General features: G+C 41.6%; 1 protein-coding gene across 1 annotated transcript; it reads right to left on the bottom strand.

Annotated features, from left to right (window-relative positions):
* Nucleotides 1-65: 65 nt before the first annotated feature.
* On the bottom strand, nucleotides 66-23,092 carry GLOD4 (glyoxalase domain containing 4). Its single transcript, XM_037492359.2, has 9 exons — nucleotides 22,950-23,092; nucleotides 21,202-21,251; nucleotides 20,527-20,647; nucleotides 14,895-15,039; nucleotides 12,154-12,290; nucleotides 11,314-11,400; nucleotides 10,963-11,076; nucleotides 10,786-10,872; nucleotides 66-4,247 (listed from the first exon to the last, which is right to left on the bottom strand). Exons 1-9 carry the CDS (start codon nucleotides 23,046-23,048, stop codon nucleotides 4,182-4,184), a joined length of 906 nt encoding a protein of 301 aa, XP_037348256.1. The 5' UTR covers nucleotides 23,049-23,092; the 3' UTR covers nucleotides 66-4,181.
* Nucleotides 23,093-23,096: the final 4 nt, after the last annotated feature.

Here is a 23,096-nt window from a genome sequence, read left to right as displayed (position 1 = left end):
CACAGCCAGAACTCTGGGAGATCCAGTCCAGTGGACCCAGTATGTTCTTAATAAATACACATTTTCTCGCTGAGAAAAAAAACACATAAATACTCTGGTTCTTTCCCACACATTACCTCATCTCCTTTTCTCCCATTCCCTTCTTCCCAGGCTGAAATCACCTGCCTCAAGTATTTCTAACTCTCCATCCTCTGGTTTCTGGCACCAGATACCACCTAGAAAGGACACAGGAGGCCAGCCTCAGTTACCCCAATGGGCCAAGTGGAGTTTGAGTTGGCCTGCGCTGCAGTCAAGCAGTTGAAAGGACCTGTGAGTGATCAGGAGAAACTGTTGGTTTACAGCTTCTACAAACAGGCCACCCAAGGTGACTGCCACATCCCTGCCCCACCTGCCACAGATGTGAAAGCCAAGGCCAAGTGGGAGGCGTGGAATGTGAACAAAGGGATGTCCAAACTGGATGCCATGAGGATCTATGTTGCCAAAGTGGAAGAACTGAAGAAAAAGGAAACTGGCTAAAGAGGACAGATTGAATTGTTAAACAGAATGAGGTAGCATGGCTTCTCTGGTAGGCAAAAGGGCTTCTTGAAAGACCTTGATAACTGAAACCATAGCAACCATAGCTGGGACACCAATAAATCACTTGCAACATGAGACTGGTTGATTGCCATTGGAAGATCTTTAAACTGACAATAAATGAGCCCTGGGGGGTGTCCAAATGTATAAAAAGCATCGCTCCATTAGGGATAATTCATGGAAACTGACTTTATGGTTCTGAGTTCCCAGACTTCCAATTCCCAGGGCCTGTGTAGACATTTGGCAGGTGATGGGGAAGAATCACTCTAAGACTCTTAAGATTTGGCATCAGTGAGGGTAGTTTCCAGATGCTCAGCCTCTGGAGAGAGGGAGAGATAGAAGAGGCCAAGGACCCTTATTTCTTTAGGGAGTGTGGATTATTACACTAGTAAAGCCCAACATGACAGAGGGAAAAGGGATTTATCTTTCCTCCAATAAGCTAAAACCAAGTCCTACTACCAACAGCCCCTACTGGAAAACAGGTCTAATGAATTCAGGGAGGTCAAACTTTCCATGAAGTAACTGATGAGGTACTGACAGGTCACAATATAGCAGCTGAGAAACTCTGAACACATGGTTTCAAAATCCCCTTCTCTGACTCATCTAAGACCCAGCCAAAATTTTCTTGAGTGTGCTCTCCAAGTAGAACCCTACCAGTTTCCATTGCTTATGGATGTTGGTGAGATGAAATGCATTATGTATGTATATGGGACTTGTTTTAGGAACACAACATTATCACTCGACCCATGAGAGGGCCAAAGTGCCTGAGTTTAGCTTTTCTGTAGTATCAATCATCATGGAGGCCTTGCCGCACAGTGGTGTGCTGGGATGGAGTGCTAAAATAAATCTGCTGTGGCAAGAATTTCCTAGTACTTTTTCCTCAAATATTTTTATAGATTATGGCAGCAGGTCAGCTCTAGTTTGTGAAAGATTATTAAACAGAAGCAACTGTAGACTTCAGAGGACAAAGGTAACTAAGTCTCACCAGGTGTCTCTCAACATCTTCTGTTCACATAATCATAGGAAGTTGCTATAGACTAAGTACATTATTTAAGAATGAAGAATACCCAAGACACCACAGTGACTAAAGAATGATTCCTTAGAATTATAAACCAGGCAAGAGTTACACTGTACAACAGCTGTGCTCTTTTGTTTGGCGATCATGAACACATCTGATGTTTTTAGGACCATGATTCACATTAAATGCGAATTAACACTAAAAATACTGTTAACAGTAAAAATACCTATAGTTTTACTTAGAAGCTGTAGGTATAGTCATACCAGTCTGTAAATTATAAACCTCATAAAGTAAAAATGTAGCACAATTAGCAGTGAAAAAAGCAACCGTAGGATATATATAAATATGTAATGTGCACATATTGTATATATTATATGTATTATAATTACATGCATGTATGTTATCACTTACTGGGTACACCAGACATTTGATTTCCTTTTTATACATATTGTCCCTGGTTATCCTCTCAATTCTATGAGAAGATAATATTCTCTCTTTTTTTTTTAAAGATTTATTGATGCATACAAGAGCTGGGGTACAGGCCAGAGATGCGGGGGGGGGGGGTAGGATTCACCAGAGACAGAGTGGGGAACAGAACAGGCAGACTGACTGAAACACACTGCTGAGGGGAGCAGCTGGTGAGACAGCAGTGGTCTGCTGCGCCATGTGGATTGCTCCCTGGCTGGCGGGGATCAAACTCATGCTCTAGTGGCTGTGGATAGCGTCATAGGTTGCATCTTAACCCCTTGCATCACCAGGGAGGCCAAAATTCTGGGTTTCTTAATAAAATGTTAAATGGGTGAAACCAAATGGTTTCAGCATGAAATAATAAACATTGCAACAACAACAACAAAAAAACCCGAAAGGCAATGAGATAAATAAAAGGGAGCTGATATCATGGACCAAAATGGGCCCCAGGTAGAGAAACAGCATTAACTTCCATCAAGCATACATTTCAGAGGAAAAAATTCTGGCATGTTACAAGTAGATTAAAAGGAATCTAGTATGAAAGTCATTTAGTACTTACATATAAACTATTTTAGTGTAACAAACTTAGAAGGCCACATAGTAGCAACCGAATACACTGGGAAAAGTAGTTTCTTTTCACTAGAACACTATTATAGATAAAAATCAAGAATTACTTAATAATCTACAGTCAAAATGCTCTACCCTAGCTAAGCCCCCACAATGACTTAATCTAATAGAAGATATGAGAATTAACAGTCTAAAGAGACACAAAGAAGATTGATTGTTCAAAATTCATAAAATTTTCCCACGTGCAGAAGAGGAACATACGTAACTTTGCAATATGATTGCTCTGCAATATGATTGCTTCCTTTGACAAATTTAAAGTGAATGAAAGTGCTATAGAGTTGACAAGAATTTTTCCTCTCACTGAAGGTAAGCTCACCTTTAAGATGAGCTGAAACGCATCATGAAATTTCCTATGCTACCCCGTCAGCAAAAGAGAATAGCAGACTCTGATTTACAAGTAATTTTATAGATGTTATTCCAAAATTGGTATCCTGAGTTAATCCTTTCTAATATTAGTTTCTTCCCTAAAATGTGAACTTGGTCACCACTTTAAATAATGACTCTTACATACTGGTAAAACAGCCTGAATTCAAAAAATTATTACGGGATACACTTAATTCTGTTTCCAGTAGATTAAAATGTATTTGTTCTCTAGAACCAAATAGAAAACTAAAAGAAAACATTAAAAAATACTTTTCCTCTCAGATTGGAATGTTTCCTTTCTTTCTAATTCTTTTTTTTTTAAAGATTTATTTATTTATATAAGCACTGGGTACAGTCAGAAGCGCGGGAGGGTGAGAGAGTTCACCAGAGTCAGAACAAAGAGCAGAGCAGGCAGACTCACGAAGTACACTGCTGAGGGGAGCAGCGGGTGGCAGGAGAGGTCTGCGCGCCATGTGGGACCCTCACACGGTGGCCGGGGATTGAACTGGTGGTGCAGAGGCTGCGGGCAGTTTCGCAACCCAGTGCTCAACTGCTGCGCCACCGGGGAGGCCCTCTAATTCATTTTTAAGAAATCTAACAATCTCTTCTTGTGAAGATTAAAAATATAAAACTAGTTGTTTCTGTAACACAGAGCCTTTTGTCTGTTTTCTCTGGCTACACATTTTAAATCAAGGAATGTGGGGTTTACTGAATCTTTTGGTTTAAAACCAAAAGTTACTTAAAAAATTTTAAATGTCAAGATCTATCAGAGTAAGATATTAGAACAGCATATTACCATCAGGTATTCCATATTACCATCAGCATATCCCATCAGGCAACTGATTTGGGTTTATTTGAACATCTCTAAAAGAGTCTACATGCTTATCAAAATTCCCTCGTCCCCAACCAAAGGTAATGTCCATCTGGCCCCAGGCTGGAAAATAATTTGTTACTACTTTAAAATATATCAGAGCTTTCAATAATTAAAATACATAAATCTTCATCACTCCAACATCCTTGTCTATATAGGAAACAACCGAGTGTGAGAGTATATAACATGAATGGACATATCAGGTCTCACAGGGGCTAAACAGGAATCCCAAATACTTGTCCCACATGTCATTGTCTTCAGTTAACCCGAAGCCTTTAGTTTATTGTGTTTAGCAAACCACTCGTCGCTTTTATCTGCCGCCATTGCCTATAAATAGAAATGGAATATACATTTAAGATCATAAAAAGAAAGTACTATATCATACTGCACTGTCCACAATCAAGAAATTAACATTTAAAGTGTGTTTAGGCACAGCAGACCTCTCCTGACTCTCCTTAGCAGTGCTGCTCCCCTTAGCAGTGTATTTCAATCGATCTGTCTGTTCTGCCCCCCACTCTGTCTCTGGTGAATCCTCTCACCCCCCATACCTCTGGCCTGTACCCCAGTTCTTGTATGTATAAATAAATCTTTAAAAAAATAAAAATAAAAAATGAAGCGTGTTTATTCAGCAGAGTTATGTTTAATTTGACAGAGGAAGCCTGTAAGTATTGAGCAGTAATAGCTTGTGGATTCTCTTTCCATAATTAAGGGCAAAGTCTGTGGCTAGTAAGTATGGCTGATTAACTGACAAGAGAACAAGGACCAAGTACAGCAGCCCATGGAGTCTTAGGTAAAACAGGAAGTGTAGCACCTGTAGGCTTTTAAGAATCTTTAGACAGATAGACAGGCTCTTTAGTGCTCATGAGACAGTCTTATGATGAGACCAAATGTGAACTGAGATTGGTGGAATGATTCCCTTTTTCTTTGCCTCCTCCCACACCATTCCACTGCTGTATTATTTGGTTAGTATGGGGACTCTTAATTAGAAAGGAAACCATGTTAATAACTATATTTTTGTCTGACCAGAGTTCTTTAATCCTATCATTCTATGAGACTGAGACCATAAAGAGGGGGTTAGGTCCAGAGCTTAGGTCTCTTAAATTTTTTTGTCCAACACAACCAAGCATATGTTAAATAGCTGTTTTGTTAAGGAAATACATGTATTTATTTAGTTAAAAAGCAAGAGTAGAAATGCCCTTAAAAATGCCAGTTTCCTATTTATCCACATTAAAATGAGAGAGACCTCACACCTATTAAGACAAAAAAAACCCCCAAAACCCCACATAAATATGGGGGGGGGATTTAAAAGTGGGTTATTATGTTGGGCTCAGGTGTAAATGTGGTTGTATGTGCAGCAGAGAGACAATCTGAGGCTTTGAAGAATGAGTATACAGAATAGTTGAGAACTCAGATATGGAAACAACTATTGCGCAATGTCTGTCTCCCTCCTTGGGCAGCTGCTATAATAGAACCATGAACAAAGTGATGTCAGACTGAAATGAAAAGAGTAACTGATTAAAGACATAGCGTGAAAACACTCAACTACCTCATCAGATGTCAACAGATGTCAACATTTAAAAATGAAGAAATAGAAATACATGTTTTTTTTTTTTTAAAGATTCATTTATTTGGGCCTCCCCAGTGGCGCAGCGGTTGACTGCTGGGTTGCGAAGCAGCCTATAGCCTCTGCAGCACCGGATTGATCCCTGGCCACCGGGAGAGGGTCCCACATGGTGCGCAGACCTCTCCTGCCGCCTGCTGCTCCCCTCAGCAGTGTACTTCATCGGTCTGCCTGTTCTGTTCCCCGCTCTAGCTCTGGTGAGTTCTCTCACCCTCCCGCGCTTCTGTCTGCACCCAGTGCTTGTATAAATAAACAAATCTTTAAAAAAAAAAAAGATTCATTTATTTAAGAACCGGGGTACAGGCCAGATGCGCAGGACAGCCTCTGCAGAGCGGCGCTCAACCGCCTGTGCCACCAGGGAAGGTCCAGAAATACATGTATTTTTTACTTAGAAACAGTGAAGCTGAAACTGGCTGCCCTGGGCAGTGAGACTCAGAGATGGGCAAGATAACACTGCATTGCATTTACATAAAATCTTAATACAATTTTCTTTTAATTTTTTTAATTCTTTTTTTTTTTTTAAGATTTATTTATTTTTATACAAGAACTAGGGTACAGGCAGAGGCGTGGGAGGGTAAGAGGATTCACCAGAGACAGAGCAGGGAGCAGAACAGGCAGATGACAGAAATACACTGCTGAGGGGAGCAGCGGGCACAACAGGAGAGGTCTGCTGCGCCATGTGGGAGTCTTGCCAGCCTGGCCGGGATCAAACCCGCACTGCCGAGGCTGTGGACAGCTTCACAGCATGGCGCTCAACCACCTGCGCCACCGGGGAGGCCCAATTTTCTTTTAAATTTTGATGAAAATATAATGTATTTAAAAATCAAATCAAAACATATGCACAAAAGTGACTACGGAAAAGTGCAGGAGTTTCTGCCTTTTAAGGGACATGAAATGGCGAGGGCTTGGGGATGGGAGGTAGGAGAAAAACAAACTCTGGCGTGGAGAATCCATGGAAGCATCTGAGTTTTTTTCTTTTTCTTTTTCTTAAAGATTTATTTATACAAGCACTGGGTACAGTCAAGCGCAGGAGGATGAGAGAATCCACCAGAGCCAGAGAGGAGAGCAGAGCAGGCAGACTGACGAAGTACACTGTTGAGGGGAGCAGTGGGTGGCAGGAGAGGTCTGCACACCATGTGGGACCCTTGCCCGACGGCTGGGGATCGAACCAGTGCTGCTGAGGTTGTGGGCAGTTTCACAACCCAGCGCTCAACTGCTGCGCCACCGGGAAGGCCCAGCATCTGAGTTTTGAAGAATAAGTTGTAAAAAAGGTGAGGAAAAACACCCTTGGGTGGAGGCAAGAAGATAGTTTCCTGGGATTGGTTGGAATGGGGGTAAGTTAAGGAGGAAAGGCAGCAAAGAAGATCACAGAGTAGGAAAAGGCTAAACTCATTATACGCTCTGCCAAAGAGCTTAGAATGTACCTTGAAGGCAATACAGAACTATCGGGAGATTAAACAGTTTTTTAACTTACTGAATTTATGCTTTAGAAAGCTAATGCTGGCAGTATTGACTGGAGAATGGGAAGAGGCTTTTGCAGTCTTAGATGATTAAGGGCCTTTTTAAAAGGAAAGCAGACAGATGAGATTTCAGAATACTCAGCTCTTCATGTCTAACAGCTAATAAGGCTGAGGGATGAGAAGAAATAATAATCAAAAATGGTATAACTCTAGAACTATTCACACAAAAAGCATAGAAAGTATTAAAAACAATGGTTCTGAGAATTCTAGTTGAAATAACTGGGATAGCAGATAGACAGTGCTGTTCAGGGAGGGAGCATAGCATAGAGGATGAAAAAAAGTTTCAAAGCCTGAAAGATCTCCATTCAAGTCTTCAATATCATCAGTTATCAGGGAAATGCAAATTAAAACTATAATGAGAAACTTTTATATATACTAGAATATTTAACCTCACCCCCACGCCAACACAAATGTTGGCGAGGATGCAAAGCAGCTGCATCTCTCAGGTACATACATGGCTGGTAGGGGTATAAGATGGTTGAATGACTGGATAATTGCTTCACAGTTTCTTTTTTTCTTTTTTTTTTTTAAAGATTTTTTTTTTTTTAATAGAGGCATGTTTTTCTTTATTTATTTGTTTGCTTGTTTGTTTGTTTTGTTTATACATGCACTGGGTACAGTCAGAAGCGCGGGAGGGTGAGAGAATTCACCAGAGCCAGAGCGGGGAGCAGAGCAGGCAGAAGGACCGAAGTACACTGCTGAGGGGAGCAGCGGGTGGCAGGAGAGGTCTGCGCGCCATGTGGGACCCTCCACTGGTGGCCGGGGAGCAGCCGGGGATTGAACCGGCGCTGCAGAGGCCGCGGGCAGCTTCGCAACCCAGCACTCTACCGCTGCGCCACCGGGGAGGCCCGCTTCACAGTTTCTTATAAGTAAAAACAATTACGCTCCTAGGTATTTACGCAAGAGAAATGAAACATATGTTCACATGACAACATTCCTAACAGTCTTCCTTTAATCAATAAAAATCTGGAAACAACTCTAATATCCACCACTGGCAGAATGGATAAACAAAAAGTTAAATCCATAAAACTGGAGAGCACTAGGTAATTTAAAAACAAAAACAAAACCCAACACACTTTAATAGCTGCAATTTCAAGCAGGAATCTCAAAAATATGATGTTGAGGGCCTCCCTGGTGGCACAGGGTTTGTTAAAGTCTCAGCGCTATCAAGCTATCACCAGCCACTGCAGCATGAGTTCAATCCCCTGTGTCAGCCAGGGAGCTGACCCACATGGTGCAGCAGACCTCTCCTGTCTCATCCGCTGCTCCCCTCAGCAGTGTATCTCAGTAGATACACCTGTTCTGCTTCCTACTCTGTCTCTGGTGAATCCACTTACCCCCTGCACCTCTGGCCTACACCTCAGTTCTTGTATGCATAAATAAATACAATCAATCTTAAAAAAAAATGTTGCATGAAAAGGAACCAAAGTATATCTACTATATGATTCCATTTATAGGAACTACAAGGAATGACAAAATTAATTAGAACAGGAGTTTCCTCTGGGAGGTGGGAGTAGAGACTAACTGGAAGTGGACATGAGAGAACTTTCTGCAACAATGAAGACATTCTATATTTTGAGTACTGGTTGTATGAATGAGTACATATAACTGCCAAACTCATCAAATTCAACACTGAATTTCTGTGTATTCTATTTATATTTCTACCTCAATAACAACAAAAATTACTTGTTTAGAGCTCGGGGAAGACTAGGAATTAGAGATGAGAAAATCAGAGGATGGTTGATGGCTGAAGCTCAAAACAGAGGTAGCCAGAAGAGCAGGTAACTTCTATGCAGAGACAAAAACAATGTAGAATAGAAATAAAAGTCAGTCAAAATGAGAACATGGGTAAAAAACATTTCAGGATCAGATACAGAAAGAGGTGCTTTTAACTAAGGAGACACTGTCAAAGAAAAATATGAACATGGCAGGATCTCTAACACTAAAGGAAAAGAGGGCTCAAAAGAGAAGGAAGTTTGGGCCTCCCCGGTGGCGCAGCGGTTGAGCGCTGGGTTGCGAAGCTGCCCGAAGCCTCTGCAGCCACCGGAGGAGGGTCCCGCCTGGCACGCAGACCTCTCCTGCTTGCTCTGCTCCCCACTCTGGCTCTGGTGAATTCTCTTACCCTCCCGTGCTTCTGACTGTACCCAGTGCTTGTATAAATAAATAAATAAATCTTTAAAAAAAAAAAAAAAAGAGAAGGAAGTTAGACAGTGATATGAAAGAACAAGAAAAATCTAGCAAATTTGTCAATGAAGAGGCTGTGAAACTCTATTTTCCTTCATGGTAAAATTTGTAAATACTAATCTTTCCTACACATTTCCAGCTGTAATTCACAGGTAGATAATCTTATTTTCTCAAAATCTTACATAAGGAAATTGAAGTTCAGAGAATTTAAGAAAATTGCTTAAGGCATCACCCAGTTATGAAAGAACAAAACCAGGATAGATTGAGTCACTCCTTTAATCATTCAACAAAGTAATCAATTAGTGCCCTTTCCACACCAGGAATGTGCCAGTTGGATACAATGAACAATTGCTTTTGAAGCTAGTGAAAGATTGAGTTTGATAAGGACAGAAAAATAGTTGCTGGAGGACCTCCCTGGTGGCCTAGGGGTTAAGTCTCAACACTAGCACCACTAAGGCCTGAGTTCAATCTCCAGTTAGGGAGCTAACCCACATATGGCTCCGCAGACCTCTTCTGTCTCACCTGCTGCTCCCCTCAGCAGTGTATTTCAGTAAATCTGCCTGTTCTGTTCCCGATGCTGTCTCTGGTGAATCCTCTCACTCCCTGCACCTCTGGCCTACACACCAGTTCTCCTATGCAAAAATTAAGAAAAATAAAAAAAATAAGTGGCTGCTGGATGTGGCAAAATGATGTCATGATGTGATGTCACTGCAAGCATTTCACTGAGTGACAGGAGCTATGCAGAACAGACTGAGTATGAACAGGAGGTAAGTAGTAGAAAACTGTGTGGGCAGGTTTTTTAAAAAAAAAAACAAACAAATCTGGATATAAGCAAACCCCGAGAAGAGGTGTGGGCAAATAAAAGATTTTTAAAATATGGGAGACAGCAGAGTTTGTTTGTATGCTGGTTAGAACAATTTACTAAAAGAGAATGATGCCGGAAAACAGAGAAAGAAATGACCAATAGAGTTAAAGGAAGGGGCCTCCCCGGTGACGCAGCAGTTGAGCGCTGAGTTGCAAAGCTGCCCGCAGCCTCTGCAGCGCCGGTTCAATCCCTGGCCGCCGGGCAAGGGTCCCACATGGCATGCAGACCTCTCCTGCCGCCCGTTGCTCCCCTCAGCAGTGTACCTCAGTCCTTCTGCCTGTTCTGCTCCCTGCTCTGGCTCGCGTGAATTCTCTCACCCTCCTGCGCTTCTGACTATACCCAGTGCTTGTATAAATAAATAAATAAATCTTAAAAAAAAAAAAAGTTAAGGAAGACCAGGGTTATATCTTGGCATTATTCACTGAGCAGAATAATGAAGGATGTAGTAGCAGTGATTCCTCAAGGAAGCCTAAGTTAACAGGAAAATACAAATGCTGCACCCAGATAAGGGTCATGTATAATAGATGGCAATGAAGACAAAAGTCTCTGGCTCAAAAGCTACCCCAATAAAAAAAGGACATAGTTCTGATATTAAGAAATGTTGTGTGGCCCTTCCACAAACACACTTAATCTCCCTTGGGCCTATACAGATATAAATTCAGAAATGAGACTCACGTCATCTAGCAATTTGCTTCCCTCTGGATCCATCTTAGAAAGTTCTCGAAATGCTTCATCTCCCACAAAGCAAATTTCATGTCCATCCTGTATCAAAAAAGAGAAAAGAAATTTGGAGAAAAGAAACCTAAGGGAAAAAACCCTGGTGCAGCCTGTCTCCTCCTGAGTAATACTTACAGGGTCAGCCAGAATGACTACTTGGACTGTTGCTTTTCCTGGGGTATCCAGACTCACCAGGGGAGTCAGAATCTTCTGGTTCTCCCTTTTCATCAAGTCTTCTAAGTCTGGCAACTGGAGGAAAACAAAAAGACAAAGTGAACAATGGGTCACACAGGACTATCAGATCAACCAGAAAGAACTTGGGCACCATTTATTTAATTTTATTATCTTAGCTGCTTTTGAGGCAACTGTTGAACTTGATACAAAGCCACAATCAGAATGAATGTAAAGAAGGGAGTGCCACGATTCTTAGCTGGTTGAACTAGCTAGTCACAGAATTTAAACAAAAGATTCGGCAACAAATTCTACCTCTTTTTGGGGGCAAGAAAAAGCAATTCTTCCAAAAGCTGCTGCATGGTCAACTGCACTCTTGATGCCCTGTAGCTCCAGTTTACACTGAAAAGAAATAAAGTAGGTTTATTTTTTGGGGAACAAGCTATGTAGCCAATAAAAAAGCTGCAAAGAGTACTAAAGAAATAAAGCAAAAACTAAGTCTCTTTCCTACCCTCACCCAGCAGTTTCCTCTGTTTCCTTCTAGACACATGGCATGCACACATCTTTTTTTTTTTAAACTCAAATTCTGACATAATTTATTCGTTATTCTGCCCTTGCCTTCTCCAATCAATGTTATCATATCAGCACATAAAGACTTGCTAATTTTTTTCTTAGTTGTACATTATTCTGCTGTATAGACGAGCCATAAATTATTCAACTATTCTTGTAATCCACAGGCCATTTGGGTGATTTCTTATATTTTGCTATCATAAACAATGACACAGTAGATAACCTTGGGCATACTTTTTCATGCATGTCTGATGAGTACATCCATAAAATAAATTTCTAGGACTAGACTGCTAGGTCAAAGTACAAGGATTAAATAATGATCATATTCTAGGTTATTCTTTTTAGAAGATGAAAATCATTATAGTGTTAAATCTCTCTTGTGACTCAGTAATTCCACTTGAGGATATGTCCTCAAATATAAACAAAGGTAGTATCTGAGTGGTGAGGTTATCAGAAATTTTTATTCCCTTCTTTTGTTTATCTGTATAAATACTGAATCACCGTGAAGAAACTATGGGATAACCTTCACATTAGCCTCATTTATAAAACAAACTTAACAGGTTATTTCTATCCAAGATCACTCACTTGGTTATCAGCATAGCCCAGCAAAGCCCTTTGCTTCTCTTCATCTTTTTCATAAATTTTCATTCCCAGTAGATTAGACCAGTAGTTCAAGGACTTCTGAAGATCAGACACTGCTAGAGTTACTTTTAATACAGGATCTGTAGGGTCATAAAACAGCAGGATGGACAGGTCAGGGCAACAGAATAGAAAGACCAAAATAGACCAAAATATATGTAAAAATTTATAAGAAAGGGATTTTAAATTAGTAAGAAAGGGCACATTATAAAATAAATGACATGGGCCTCTCCTGGTGGCACAGCGGTTGAGCGCTGGGCTGCGAAGCTGCCTGCAGCCTCTGCAGCGCCAGTTTGATCCCTGGCCACCAGCGAGGGTCCCACAAGGCGCGACAGACCTCTCCTGCCTTGCCCGCTGCTCCCCTCAGCAGTGTATTTCGTCAGTCTACCTGTTCTGTTCCCTGCTCTGGCTCTGGTGAATTCTCTCACCCTCCACACTTCTGACTGTACCCAGTGCTTGTATAAATAAATAAATATTTAAAAAAATAAATAAATAAAATAAATGACACTAAGAAACTGGCTGACCATTTGGTGGTAAAAAGTTTCACCTTTAAAAGAAATGGCAAAGGGCCTCCCCGGTGGCGCAGCGGTTGAGCGCTGGGTTGCGAAGCTGCCCGCGGCCTCTGCGGTGCCGGTTCGATCCCCGGCTGCTCCCCGGCCACCAGAGGAGGGTCCCACATGGCGCGCAGACCTCTCCTGCCGCCCGCTGCTCCCCTCAGCAGTGTACTTCGGTCCTTCTGCCTGCTCTGCTCCCTGCTCTAGCTCTGGTGAATTCCCTCACCCTCCCGCGCTTCTGACTGTACCCAGTGCATGTATAAACAAACAAACAAATAAATAAATAAAAAAAAAAAAAAAAAAGAAATGGCAAAAATACATTCCTGATGGGTTAAAGGATTAAGTTTAAAGAATGAAATTTACCACAGAAATACTAGAAATAGGTGATTATTTATACAATTTTGGGGTGGAAAAAAATTTTTTTTTAACCCGAGACCAAAGATAGAAACACTATGAAGGAAAAAATTTGCTAGACTAATTATACAAAAGGAAAATTAAACAACTAAAAAAAGAATTACCATCAAAATTAAAGTATTAAATGTGTTTTTCCAACACATGTTTAAAAGTCCTTAATATTTAAATCACCTTTAAACATGAATTGGAAAAAGATGAACAGCCTTGAAAAACAGGCAAAGGGTTCAAAGCAGTAATCCACAAGAGGAGGAACTAGTCAATGAACACCAGGAAAAATAGCCAACCTCACAAATAATCAAATGTTTGTGCCTACCCTGGGATGTAAAAAAAATATTAAAGTTAAAAAAGAAAGTAAAAAGAGGATTCAAATAGGGGCCTCCCTGGTGGTACAAGGTGTTAAGATGCAGCACTATGAAGCAATCTGCAGCTACTATAGCATGAGTTCAATCCCCAGCCCAGGAGATGATCCACGAGGCATAGCAGACCTCTCCTGTCTCGCCTACTGCTCCCCTCAGCAGTGTATTTCAGTCAATTCACCTGTTCTGCCACCCACTCTCTCTGGTGACTCCTCTCACCCCCTGGCACCTCTGGCCTGTACCCCAGTTCTTAGATGCATAAATAAATCTTAAAAAAAAAAAAAAAGAGGATTCAAATAAAACATCTCATTATCTAATTGGCAAATAATTTTAAAGTTTTCAATGTTAATTGTGATAGTGGGAGGGTCACAATAAAACAACACTAGTAAAGTATAAATTAGTACATTTCTGGGCAACAATGTATCAAGTCTTAAATGTATACTTTCTAAAAGAGCAATCCCATTTTCAGCAATTAAAGAAGTAATGGTAGATGATAAAGCTTTTCAATCACAAATACATACAACACAGTGTAGCTCATAACAATGAAAACACTAGGAACAACATAAACATCCAACAATAGGGCACTGTTCATCTTCCTACAATGTATAACAACGCAGTATTTCAAGTATTAAAACATTATTAAGACCAGGGGAAAAAGTGGCCTCCCTGGTGGCATAGGGGTTAAAATCTCAGTGCTATCAAACTATCGCCAACCATGCAGTACGAGTTCAATCCGGCCAGGGGGCTCACCCACATGGCGCAGCAGACCTCTCCTGTGTGGCCACTGCCCCCCTCAGCAGTGTATTTCAGTAGTTCTGCCTGTTCTGCTCTCCACTGTTTCTGGTGAAACCCCTCACTCCCTGCACCGCTGGCCTGTACCCCAGATGAAAATGTGGGACCATGTATCCCCATAGTTACTGGCAGTGACCCCCACAACCACAAGAGGAACTGGTTCTAGAAGTGGATCCCTGTAGACCAGAGAATGCAGACAGGAAATCTGGGTTCTTGATGCCATTACTGAACTGCTGAATAAATGACTTTCAAATTTTTCCTACTTTTGTAGAACGCTTATTCTATGAGTTAAACATTTTCCTGTGGTTCAAGCTAGCTTGAGTTGGGTTTTCTGTTATTTGCAACTGAAAGTATCCTAAATAGATATATTACCAGTAGAACAGAAGCAATTTCCATCTCCACAGTTATGAGCTAAAGCTCTAACACAAGATTATAATTTCTAGAGAACAAATAACACTGGCTGGGGAAAGAATGTCATGTCAATATAGAAAGATTCCACAGGAGAAAGAAATCCAGCTTCCATCAAAGATGCTGTTAGACAGCAGGCTTTTATTAGTCAAGGCATAATTACCTGACTGAGGTGAACTGCAGTTCTGTAAATAGAACTTATATCCTCCTGGGGCCTCAGTTTCAAAAACACCTTCTGCAACTTCACTGAGTGGCCACTCCTGCTTTCTGGCATTGCTGACAGCCTGGCTAGAAGCGAGCGTGATACCCTATGACAAACAATACAACCCAAGTGTATAATTACAATAGATCTTTTGCAGAACAAGGTAATGAAGCAAAACCCCACTGCTTTTAGGTTAAATAACCTAAGATTTAATTGGCATTCAAAGTTATCTTCTGGTGATTTTAAGTAGGTTTTGAGTGTTTCCTCCTATGAAGATTTTGACTTTTATGATTATGACAGGAATTCAAAGTTTTGCAGTTTGATTCATTTATACTGAAGACAATTTCTCTTTAGTTTCTAAGATTTAGTCAGAGAAAATCTTGATCTTACCTTGGCTTTGGCAGCTACCTTTGTTTTTTTGAATGTTTTATTTTTGCATTTTTAAGAGGAAAAAAAGGTAAACAAATCAGCAAGGCAATCTTTACATTCATTTAGTCAATGTTTATGTATGTGACCAGTCTCCTTTCTAGCTTGGATTATTCTAACATCCTCTCTTTGTCTTCAGTTCTATCAATCAATGTTTAAGAGATAGTTCTAGGGGCCTCCCTGGTGGCGCAAGGGATTAAGCACTACACTATGAAGCAATCTGCAGCCTCTGCAGCATGAGTTCAATCCCTGGCCGGCCAGGGAGCAACACATGGGGAGGCAGACTTCTCCTATCTCTCCCACTGCTCCCCTCAGCAGTGTATGTCCGTCGTCTGCCTGTTCTGCTCCCTGCTCTGTCTCTGGTGAATCCTCTCACACCCCGTATCTCTGGCCTACACCCCATATCTCTGGCCTGTACCCCAGCTCTTGTATGCATACATAAATAAATCTTTAAAAAAAGAGAGAGATTTCTAGTACTAGAAATATATATATTTTTAAGGTTTATTTATTTTTATACAAGAGCTGGGTACAGGCCAGAAGCGCCGGAGGGTTAGAGGATTCACCAGACACAGAGCGGGGAGCATAACAGGCAGATGACCGAAATACACTGCTGAGGGGAGCAGTGGGCACGACAGGAGAGGTCTGCCACGCCATGTGGGAATCTCCCTGGCCGGGAATCGAATCTCCACTGCAGAGGCTTCGGACAGCTTCACAGCACTGCGCTCAACCCACTGTGCCCCACTGGGGAGGCCCTCTAGTACTAGAAATATTAAGAATAAAAAGGGCAGCCTATAAAAAGGCACATCAATCAGACTATCAGCAGACTTTTCAATAGAAGCATTACAAGCATGAAAGGACTGGAAAGAGGTATTCCAAGCACTCAAAGAAAAAGATTGACAGCCCAGAATCCTTGATCCAGAAAGATTAACAACCAAGACAGAAAGATGAGTAAGGGGATTCAGTGAAAAGCAAAAACTAAAATAATTTATCAACACCAAGTAGCATATGAGTGAAATCCTAAAGGGATTATTACAAAGTAACAGAATAATGAATACTGAGGCAAAATAACCACCTAAATTACTTAACATGGAGAAGGAATCGATGGAGGAGAGGAACAATGTGGTCCATCCGAACCAGTCAGAAACCAGACCCTCCAACAGGTCACATAACTAAGCCATCATATGCTAACTTCAGTAAAACCTACAAACCAAAAAAATGATAAAAGTAACATCTTACATGACAGAAATAGAACCTAAACAAAACATAATAGGAAGCCCTTAAAATAAAGATAAACCAAACCAAAACCAAAAACATAACAAAAGATCTCAATAATCACCTTAAATGTCAAGTGGCTTAAACTCTTAAACTCACCATTCAAAAGTTGCAGTCGGGGCTCCCTGGTGGCATAGGGGTTAAGTCTCAGGGCTATCACTGCTACCACCTGAGGCTACTGCCCGAATTCAATCCCCAGCCAGAGAGCTAACCCATCACAGATGGTGTAACAGACCTCACCTGTCTTGCCTGGTGCTCCCTCAGCAGCGTATTTCAGTAGAATCAATCGCCTGTTCTGCTCCCCATTCTGTTTCTGGTGAATCCTCTCACCACTCCCCACCTCTGGCCCTCACCCCAATCCTTGTATGAATAAATAAACAGGGCCTCCACGGTGGCGCAGCGGGTTGAGCGCAGCGCTGTGTAGCTGTCTGAGGCCTCTGCAGCGTGAGTTCGATTCCCAGCAGGCCAGGGAGATTCCCACATGGCACGGTGGACCTCTCCTGTCTTGCCCGCTGCTTCCCTCAGCAGTGTTTTCGGTCGTCTGCCTGTTCTCCCCACTCTGTCTCTGGTGAATCCTCTCACCCTCCCGTGCCTCTGGCCTATACCCCAGCTCTTGTACAAAAATAAATAAATCTTTAAAATAAATAAATATATTTTTTAAAAGTTGCAGAGTGGTTAAATGGGGAGAGAAAAGGACAAGGGGACGCAAGGAACAGTAGTGGGGGAGAAGAAAAAATGAAAGAGTTCTAACTTCTTTTTTTTAGTCTGTCTAATCATAGTTTTGGTCCCTTTCAAAAAATTAAGTTGTTAATCCTTCCCTTTTTATTTTTTTTTTTTTTTTTTTTTTTTTATAGAGGCATGCTTTATTTATTTGTTTGCTGGTTTGTTTGTTTGTTTGTTTATACATGCACTGGGTACAGTCAGAAGCGCGGGAGGGTGAGAGAATTCACCAGAGCCAGAGCGGGGAGCAGAGCAGGCAGAAGGACCGAAGTACACTGCTGAGGGGAGCAGCGGGCGGCAGGAGAGGTCTGCGCGCCATGTGGGACCCTCCTCTGGTGGCCGGGGAGCAGCGGGGGATCGAACCGGTGCCGCAGAGGCCGCGGGCAGCTTCGCAACCCAGCGCTCAACCGCTGCGCCACCGGGGAGGCCCCAATCCTTCCCTTTTTAATGTACAGGAGTTTTTTTTGTAAATGGGAATTCTTTTTAACTGGCTTTTTTTTTTTTTGTTCTGTGACTTGAAGAATATGGAAGGATATGTTCATCGGGGGCTAGTTTACTACCAAAATCTCTCAGAAGACCCACAATAGAGCAGTCAAGCGGTTCTCCACCACCTACATGGCCTCAGGCACCTGTAGTCCGAACCAATCAACATTTGGCATTAGCCAATTAAATTTTCATGGCAACAAGACGGTTTTGTTCTTTTTCTCCCTGATTTAAATTTGAAAAGATTAAAAAAAAAAAAAAAACAACAACCCCACACAAAGAAACTCTTATATATGCTCAGCCACTAAATCCTATCAATGCCAACTCCTGAACACCTCAAATCCATCTACTTCTCTCCATCTCCCACTACCCGGGCATCAGTTAAGGAGCTGCTACTCACTGTTTCATCCTCTGAGGCACTTTCCTCCCTTTCAACCCAGTCTCCATGCTCTAGCCAGGTGGATTCTTGGCATTCCCCTGCCTAGAACTGAAAATGGCTTCACTCTGCTTTTAGAACAGTTTGAAAATACTCACATTGCTGCAGATATAAATTCTAGCCTTTTACCCAGGCCTCGGAAAAACAAGCAGTACTTCAGGAATGGTGAGTTCAGGAGAAGCTTTATTACTCATGCATGAGGTCTCAGACCTGGGCAGTCCCATAGGGTCTGAGCACCAGCTTAGAGATAAAGGGTCTCTTTGATACATAACCATCTTACATTGATAATATCAGTCAGTGATCACAAAAGTTCTTGACAAAAGGGGAAAATTGCAGATATCCCAGGATGGCCCGGGAGATCAACCAGCCTGGCCGGTGGTCCCATGTTAGAATGCCACCTCCTTTAGATATGCTTATTAGGGAAGCAAACTTTTTATTTACAATTGCATTGGATTATTTACTACACCAGGCCTAAGACCCATTAGTAGGAAACAGGAAAGATTTATTTGCTTAGCAGTTCCTTTTCAATATGATGTGGTCCCAGTTTACTTCTCCAACCAGACTGCTACTCAGTAATCTTGAGTGCCATGCTATCTCTCATCTCCAGACCTGTGCACAGTGTACATGCTGAGAACCCTCGTTTCACCCCTGCCCGTCCCACAAGCCCTCTCACTTGGCTCAGATGTCACTATGGGAAGCTCTCCATGAACTCTCACCTCTCTGGGAATAGGTTGGGAATTCCTTCTATGTGTTTCCACATCCCCCTGTTTTTAGCCCAATCTTAGTACTTAGCATATGTATTCTCACCATCTCTTTGCTTATTGTCTCTACCAGACAGGCTCTTTAGACAAGGAACACACTTCACTAATATATTTGTAGGACCTGACAAAACCCAAATTTGTTAAATATCTGCTAAATTTATAAATTAGTGAGAGACATTAATAGTAAGAAAAACAGGGCTTCCCCTAGTGGCAAAGGCGGTTGAGTGCAGCACTGTGAAGCTGTCAGCAGCCTCTGCAGCACTGGTTTGATCCTGTCCGGTCAGCCAGCGGCCAGCCAGCGAGGGTCCCACATGGCACGATAAACCTCACCGGTCATGCCCGCAGCTCCCCTCAGCAGTGTATTTCATCAGTCTGCCTGTTCTGGTTCCCACTCTGTCTCTGGTGAATCCTCTCACCCTCCCACGCATCTGGCCTGTACCCAGTTCTTGTGTAAATAAATAAATCTTAAAAAAAAAAAAAAAAAAGAGTAAGAAAAAAAAATTTTTTTTTTGGTTTTTGCTAAATATGAACAGTCCTCTCCACTTATAAAACACTTTTATACATATAGGCTTCTTACAAAAACTACCATTTAACATTAATATTTTGAGTTAACAAGAACAGCAAGATCAAATGACTCAAATAACATCCAGGAGTAGGATCAGAGTAGAAATTAGTTATGCCTATCTTCTATGTATTTGGGCCCAGAGATATTATATCTACCACAAAGCTAAGTGGTAGATATATTATAACAGGCGCACAATACCTTGAATTCTTGAATGAATGCAATGTATGCCATGTCTTCTTTTTACCCTTAGAGCCTCAGATTTTTCACTGGTTTTAATAGGGTAGGTCAAAGACAAGCATTCATTAGAAAATATGTCTCTGAGCGCAATCGGCACCTGACCAGCCTAATCACTCTGGCCCTCCTGCCTGTTAAGATTCAGCCATTCTGGGCCTCCCTGGTGGCACAAGGGGTTAGGTTTCAGCACTATGAAGCTATCAGCAACCACTGTAGCAGAAATTCCATTCCCGGTCAGGGAGCCAATACACATGGTATAGCAGACCTCTCCTATCTTGCCCACTGCTCCCCTCAGCAGTGTCTCTGCTGAATCCTCTCATCCCCTTCCCCCCCACCCCACCCCCGCCACACACCCTTGAACTACACCCCAGCTCTTGTATGAATAAATAAATAAATCTTTAACAAAAGAGAAATATTCGGTCATTCCATTGAAGGACTCTTGTTTCCTTCACAGTTGACTCTAAGACCTGAGGTTGATTCCTAAAAACTGGGAGAACACATTTCTTCTTGTAGCCAGCTCTGAGACAGGGATGCCCAAGTAGTTTTTTGTTTTGTTAAATCTGTAACATTATATAACATTATAAAACTAAGCAGAACCCAAAAGTCATCAATTCAGCAGTTATCATAGCTAAAGCTCTATCAGTAATTTCAATAAAGGTACATCTAAAAATTTGCTAGAACAAAAATGGTATTTACCATGAAGTCATTGCCAAGCTTGTACTCTCCAATGCCATAATTATAAGTCAGTTCTGCAACAAAATGATCATCCTCAGGTCCAAATCCCACCATTGTTTTACTCCACTTCCCATCATAAGGTCTAGAAATGAAAGTAAACGAACCCAGTGACCAAAGAGAATTTGCTTCAGGCCATCCCCCCAAACTACTGGGCACAGAGAGGTGGGTAGTCCCTCTGGTCCTCTAAGTCCCCAAAAGGATGAGATGATCTCAGATGGGGTGCTAAGGATGGCTGTGGACAGTGTTTGTGGGCCCTATTACCAAAGGCTCCAAAGACCATCTGTTTGGAACTTACTTGGAGGAAAGGTTCACTTTCCTTTAAAGCAGGAAACAGAATCCTACATAATTCTCCAATCTGATTTTAATTTTTCTTTTTCTCTTTTGACTTTCCATCTAGAAGCATGCAATTCCCATCAAACCTTGGGATTTTTCAGTTTGTTGTGGCTACTAAGCTAAAGAAATATTTGATAAGACATTGCCTCATCCAAAGCATATACTAATTTGTTTTCCTGAAGTTGCCCCCCTGCCCCCGATTTAATGCCTCCTTAATTTATTCCACTGTCTTCCACTCACTTTGAGAAAATGCCTTCTGTTGTTCAGAGCCTAAAGGAGATTTTAAGAAACAAGGCATCATACCCATTACAGGCAGCTTTGCAGCCTTCTTCAAATTCCTCATGCCGTAGAATCTGGTAAGGAAATTAGAATAAATTGTAAAGTTTTAATAGTACTGAACACAGCATATTTAGCACAACCCAAAATAAATACATTATCATTTATAAGATTTACTGGTTAAACAAACAAAAGAAAATGAGTTTTATATCTTTCCCAGGCTAGCAATAGTAGAGATAAGGAAGAACAGCTGACATTAGGGTCAGGGAACTAGGGTCACAAAGTTGTGATAACTATTTAGATTGGGAAGCAGAGCTGTGTAGCAGGAAAAGTGTGGCCTTCAGTAATAGAGATGTCTGACTTGGAATTTTAGTTGTCCTTCAGTAATTGTGTTACTCTGAGAAAGTTGCTTAGGATCATCTAACATGCTATGAAAATAGGTGATTTAGTAAAGCATCCGACACAGAACCTAGTATACAGTAGGCTCTCGGTGTCTTAGTTTCTGTTTTTCTTTTTGATTCCCACTATTACTGTTCCAGTTCAACCTCCCACCAATTCTCCAGAGACTATTAAAAAAAAGTTTTTATTAAATCTCCTTCCTTAATAACACCATAAAACTATGTCCTTAAAGCACAATTCTAATCACATCACTGCCTTGTTTAAAAGCATAAGAGGATTCTTATGCTTGCTTACTTATTGTGGCATAAAGTCCAAATCCCTTAGTATTCAATGTACTATCAGAAGCAATATCTTCAATCCAACCTACTGGTCCTAATGTTCCATATCTTCTCAACTTCAAGTAATCTATGCTAAAGGAACATAAAACTAGTAGTGTTTCTTAAACATACATTATTTTGTATTGGCTATTTAGTTTTTCTAGCATTTTCCTCCCTCTAATCTTGGTCTTTGGAAATACTATCTTTAGAAGTCAACTCAAATGAGGTTTTCTGCTATAACTTATCAAATTTCAACTTCCAATGTACAAATTCAATTCCCACCTCCATGGGCTTTAACTGAGGACAGATACGAGGGTTATTTTCCTCTTTGTCCCCAAAACTCAACACAGTGCTGTGAAATATGGCCCATATTTTTTATTTCAAGTAACTTCTTTTGCACACCACGTCTCCTGCACTGTCTCTAAACTTAACTCTTGCACCTCTAAAGCCCTTGCTTAGTAGGAGCTACCCAATAGCTTCAACCTGGGTTTGCCACCCAGGTGACCCCTGCAGAATCACACAGCTGCTCAGGGCTGGAGAGAGGCTGCTTGCTTCCTGGTGTTGGCGCGGTAAACTGCTGACCTCAAATTTAGTCTGAATTGTAGAGAAGAGAGCCGGAGCATAAACCAAGAGCGAGTTAGTATCCAAAAGAGACTGTACAAACCAACCCTGTCAGAAGCGGAACATTGAATAAACCAATTAACTTAACTGAAAGGCTCCAAACCAGGAATCTGAGTTATTGCTAATTGGACGAGTATTCATAACTTCTTGTTTACTATCCTTAAGCTAAATGTAAACTCCCCAAGGTTAGGAGTCCAATAAATATTTCTGAAAGAATTTAAATGAATGGGCACACAGTGGCAACTAATAAGGCTATGTAACTCAAAGAGCGACTCAAAACGCTTCCTGAAGCTGAAAATCTTAGTGTCGGGGACTAGAGTCGGACACTCAGGTTCCGACTGAGATCACGACACACCTCACTTCTCCCCTTCCTCGGCAGCTGCGGCTCAGCAGCCCACGCCTCCCTCGGGCGCCAGTCCCTGTCGGCCCCGCAAGCACCTTCATTCCCAGGATATCACGGTAGAAACGTGCGGTCTGGAAGCGGTTTCCCACTTTGAAGACGAAGTGTAGAGCTCGGCGAGCAGCCATGACCACCATGATGCACACCACTCACCAGTGCAGCGCCACCCAAGATGACGCAGCGGT

Source organism: Talpa occidentalis, unplaced genomic scaffold, assembly GCF_014898055.3.
Source record: "Talpa occidentalis isolate TD23 unplaced genomic scaffold, MPIMG_talOcc4v2.1 talOcc4.7, whole genome shotgun sequence".
NCBI classification, from domain to species: Eukaryota; Metazoa; Chordata; class Mammalia; order Eulipotyphla; family Talpidae; genus Talpa; species Talpa occidentalis.
The sequence above is the reverse complement of the archived record's forward strand: the minus strand, read 5'-3'. Positions and strand labels throughout refer to the sequence as shown.